The 4,826-nt window shown below is 41.8% G+C and overlaps 1 protein-coding gene across 1 annotated transcript; it reads right to left on the reverse strand.

Moving 5' to 3' along the window:
- Positions 1 to 661: 661 nt before the first annotated feature.
- Positions 662 to 3,454, reverse strand: LOC123405843 (serine/arginine repetitive matrix protein 1-like). The gene is made up of 4 exons (XM_045099378.1): positions 3,036 to 3,454; positions 2,097 to 2,178; positions 1,170 to 1,368; positions 662 to 1,054 (listed from the first exon to the last, which is right to left on the reverse strand). The coding sequence occupies exons 1-4, from the start codon at positions 3,452 to 3,454 to the stop codon at positions 918 to 920; spliced, it is 837 nt and encodes a 278-aa protein (XP_044955313.1). The 3' UTR covers positions 662 to 917.
- Between the last annotated feature and the right edge of the window lie 1,372 nt (positions 3,455 to 4,826).

Consider the following 4,826-nt stretch of genomic DNA (forward strand, 5'->3'; position numbering starts at 1 on the left):
ATATATTTTGTTGTTAGTTTTTGTTAAATCATGCTTGCTATGATGACTTATGAATGCTCTTTTCCGCAGGCATTCTCAAAACTTGACAGCTCTGATAGACCACATGTATCAAAAGCACTGAAAAATTTCAGGTCATGTAATATTGAATATTTTTTAAGCTCACTTCAATTTTCTTTTTCCACAAAATTGATTGAAATTGAAATGGGTTTAACAAGTTTTAACTTTTCCTTCCATTGATTAAATTGACATGAATTCCATATATCCCTTTATGTCATACATTTCTGTAATATAATTACCAGATGCATTTCAATTAGAAATCACGTTGTTACCATATGCATTTCAATCCCAGATCACACTGTTATGAGGTGAATTTCAATACCATATACTCCCACCGTCCGGAATTACTTATTGCAAAAATGGATAAAAATGATTGTATCTAGAACTAAAATACATCTAGATACATACATTCCTATGACAAGTATTTCCGGACAGAGGGAGTACTTCACAACCATATCACTTTGTTAGTATATAAATTTCAATACCAATTGCATTTCAATTTCAAGACAAGTTTTAGTATTGGATCCATTTCAGTTAATGTGAGACTAAAGTATGAAAGGAAATGCAACTAGTATATAAATGTGAGACTGGTATATGAAATTGATTTTTCGGTCTCACAAATATATTCCAGTCTCAAATATCTTGCTTCACAGCAAAATATAACAAGCGCCCCCTTGCTACATGAAACAGATTAATCATCGGAGTACTCGTACATCAAAGCGGAGTTTTAACCTTCATTACAACCAAAATGATGCATGATTCTACTGGAACAGGTTTGACTCTCATAAACACGATTTCCTTCTTTTTCCGGCAACATTATATTAGCATAGCGATGGACTATTCTACCACACTTCCAACATTCAGAACTTGAATGAAATCTGTAGGCCACCAGGAGCATGTCGAACAGATTGAGCTTGGGCACCGTGGTATCCACCCCCAGCAGGATGCAGGATATGCTCAGAGCACAGGCTACAACCACCAATGTTTTTGGGATCATCTGCGAGCGTAAAATCATTTATGTAAAGAACATCACACACACACACATAAGCACGCAGAATTCATCAAGATAAATTTGTGTGAACAAAGACCGAAACCTGGATTATTGAACATACCTGGGTCAAGCTTAACACATGAAACACAAGATAGTTTCCTCGTCCCGACGATTTCCGATTCAGCAAAGAAGTACTTGGGGACGAGATCAACACAGTTGGTGGCTCCTTTTCGCTTAGCAAGGAAATTCGCATGGAACCAGATACCATTGAAAACAAAGACATGACTGCTCACTGCTTTAACCATCTCATGCTCATCCTCCTAACAAATTCACAAACATAAGAGGGCCATCTAATGGTGCATATATGAATTAATGAGTAGATAGGCACTTGGTACTGCATTATGAATTTAGTCTGTGGAATTCACCAACATAAGAGGGCAGTTCAAGGGTGCACTGAAGTGCTATGTAACTGAGAAAGAATTTAATCTTATCACTAAAAACAAACTGGTAAAGGATAAGAGAAAAGGACAATTTGGGCAGGTTAAGAGGGGAAACACATTGCACACTGGTTCCATAGTTTTGACCGCACGTTGGAAGCAATTAAATAGTATGATCACAGTTTACAAGGTCTAACTCACTGGGACATTGCTGGGGAACATTTATAGAACATCAAGACAAGAAGACTACATGACAACCTTGTGATACCAGAGCCTAGAGAACTTGCAGGCTGTTCTTTAACAAGACTTTCATGTACATAGGGCCAAGCCAGACCTATTAAGCCTCATGCAAATGATGCAGGCAGCACAGCATACACAGTGCAGAAGCATTCTAGACCACATGGTAGTTTCTTTATAATCATAATTCATACACACCAACGTCTCAAGCTTAATTACATTCTAGACCGCTTGCAAGATCACTTTTGTTCCTATCGGTGGAAAACAGCACATTGACTTTCAAAGCACAAAGTAAAGAAAGCTGAAAAGTTGTCCCAATCTATTTACTTTTTAATGACTGCACTATTTATACACTTGGGTAGAGTAGAGCAAACCTGATTCATGTTGTTGTAGTGTTCCAAAGCCACACGTGCACACGCCGGAGTCTGCCATGTTGGATCATGTTTAATTTCTATCCTGAAGAGCAGAAGTGTCAATATCATACGCATATCTTGCTTGTGTATTATCCATCAAACTAGTGCTTATGAATTAACACTGAATGATATTACAACATAGAACAGAAGCACTAAACCTTTGACAAACAGAAGGTCAAAAGGCGATACCTTAGATTGATAAACAATTTTGGACATCGATGTTATCACTAGTGAGAGGTTACAGGTCATAATTCTCAATGGAGAACTGAATGGCAGGTAAATAACTTGCAACGGCAGACAGTTTTGGACCTAGATACTATACCTCATACTTGTTGATGGAAAAATAAATAGCAGGCAGGGAGCACAATAAATTGTGTCATAACCAATTGCTGCATTTTAAAAGGGGATCCCCTAGCAAAGCAGGGTATGCAGAAACAACTGAACCAAGTGTGCAAGAATACAGAATTACAAATAGATAAAAGACAGAACCTATCAACAGGCAGCATATATAGAGGTAATATTTCTAGTACTTGATTGCATAGTTGAAATTACTCCGATGTCAACTCCCATTTACACCAATTATTATCACTAAATGCTACTGCTGGTCTGTTCAACAAAGCTAACGGCAAGGGCAGGGGGCCGGATCTCTGATGCTTGGCTCATGTGGTCAGCATAGTAGCAAAATCAATGTGACCAAACTTCACAGAAACGGTGTAGCATCACGGACAATGGGCTCGGTTCAGTACTATCCATCGACCAGATTAATCACAGCATGCATGCAGCACATTAGGGAGATTCAATTCAGTATATACAATACATACATCGATCAATGAAACCAATCCAAAGTATGCAGCACACTAGGGAGATTATAGCGTCGCGGGTGTGGAGAGAATAGATTACCCGTTGTCGTAGCGACTGGGGGCGGGCTTGCGGTTGCTGGTATCCCGGACGACGCGGTTGCGGAGTCTGTACGCGGTGCGATGCCAATTAGGGGGGACGGAGTACTCGGGCTTGGGCGGAGGAGCCATGGCCTTCACATCCTCCGAATCCCGATGGGGCGAAGATGGTGGCGCAGCTCGACGCTTGGGCGGAGGAGCCGGGGTCTCGGCGCCGCGTGCTGGGGGAGGAGGAAGAGGCGACGCGACCGCAACCTCCGAGTCGGCTGGTTGCGCAAACCTCGGAGACTCGCGCTTGCGGAGAGGAAGGTGGCCCTCGGCGCGCTTGGCCCGGCGTGCCGGAGGCTCCGCCACCTTCGCCTCCGGCGCGGACCGCTCAGGGCGCCGCTTGGGTCTCCGGGGTTCGTCATGGAGGCCGTTCATCTCGCCGACTCAGGTTTCTTTTTTGGCAAATAAAATAAAACAGGTCGGTCGCCTGCATGGGCCACGGCCCAGTAACAACACCTCGCCTTCATCATCAGGGGGCAGATGGAGTTGGTAACAAAGATGACCAGATGTAGCCCTCAAGAAAAAGAAAAAAAGATGATCAGATGAATTTGGCGGTCCTCCTCGATCCCAATAAATCTCTTGTGTTGGAACTGTCGTGCTTTGGAAAACCCTGCGACAGTTTGAAAAATCCGTGATCTCACTATCAAATTTGCCATGGCCGTACTATGCATAGTGGAGATCCAATTATCTAGTGTGCGGACCGAGATTGTAGCTCAAACATTAGATTATGAAAAATCATTCACAGTCAGTAGCTATGGAAGGAGCGGAGCCTTGTAATTTACTGGTATTATTTAATAAAGTTGGTAATTAAAGGCTATTCTAAATATCATATTGATGCTAATTGCTAATATTAATGATCTTGGTGCTAGTACTTGAAGGATGACTTGTGAGTATGGAGAAGCACAAGTGACCGAAAGATATAAAACTTGATATACCCTATGTTCTATAGTCAGTGATCTGATCTTTCCTGCTGCTAGTCCATTGTACTTGGCTGCATATGAACCAATGATATATCCAATCCCTGGTGAGCACGATTGGACAAAGACCCCTGGTCCAGATATAGATCCACCTGTATTTAAAGTGAAGAAAGGCAGAAGGAAAGAGAAGAGGTTGAAGAGAAAATTTAAAGTTCCAAAGCCAAAGAACACTTCAAGAATAGGGACTATAACTTATAGTAACTGTGGATTACAAGGGCATATATATACAAGCTGCCTCAAATAGTTCAAACCTGAGTTGGCCTTGAGAAAGAGCACACATGTGGTAATTCCTTGGATTGAAACTGTCGTGCTATGAAAAACCCCGCGACAGTTTGAAAAAAGGGCAGTACTGCGCGCCGGCGCGCCGACGCGAACGCTCGCGCCGGTCGCAGCGCGACCGTCAGATCTGCGAGGGTGACCGTTAGATCTATCCATGCAACATTTTTTTTTTTGATGCAGCAAATTTCGGCACGATGCAGCAATTTTCGTCAAGGGTTCTAACAAAGAAAATAATTGTAGCAAAAAAATATCTACGTGATCATAGCAAAAAAACGAAGCTGATGATGCATGGTAGCAAAAGTCAAACACTAGTTGTAGCAAATATCTACGTGAACGTGTATGCAACTTTCTTAGTAAACGGTTGCAATAAAAAATGATGCCAGTTGTAGCAAAAAATAACACGGTTGTAACAAAAATCAAACGCCGGTTGTAGCAAAAATTCAACGAACTCGAGTTGCAACCAACCATGGATGCACCTTTTTAAATGGACA

Source organism: Hordeum vulgare, chromosome 6H (genome assembly GCF_904849725.1).
Source record: "Hordeum vulgare subsp. vulgare chromosome 6H, MorexV3_pseudomolecules_assembly, whole genome shotgun sequence".
NCBI classification, from domain to species: Eukaryota; Viridiplantae; Streptophyta; class Magnoliopsida; order Poales; family Poaceae; genus Hordeum; species Hordeum vulgare.

Coding starts and splice junctions, on each gene's coding strand:
- LOC123405843 (XM_045099378.1), bottom strand. CDS start 3,454: ATGAACGGCCTCCATGACGAACCCCGGAGACCCAAGCGGCGCCCTGAG. Junction 1,369..2,096: donor ACTACAACAACATGAATCAG/GTTTGCTCTACT, acceptor TGAATTTGTTAG/GAGGATGAGCATGAGATGGT. Junction 1,055..1,169: donor ATGTGTTAAGCTTGACCCAG/GTATGTTCAATA, acceptor TTACGCTCGCAG/ATGATCCCAAAAACATTGGT.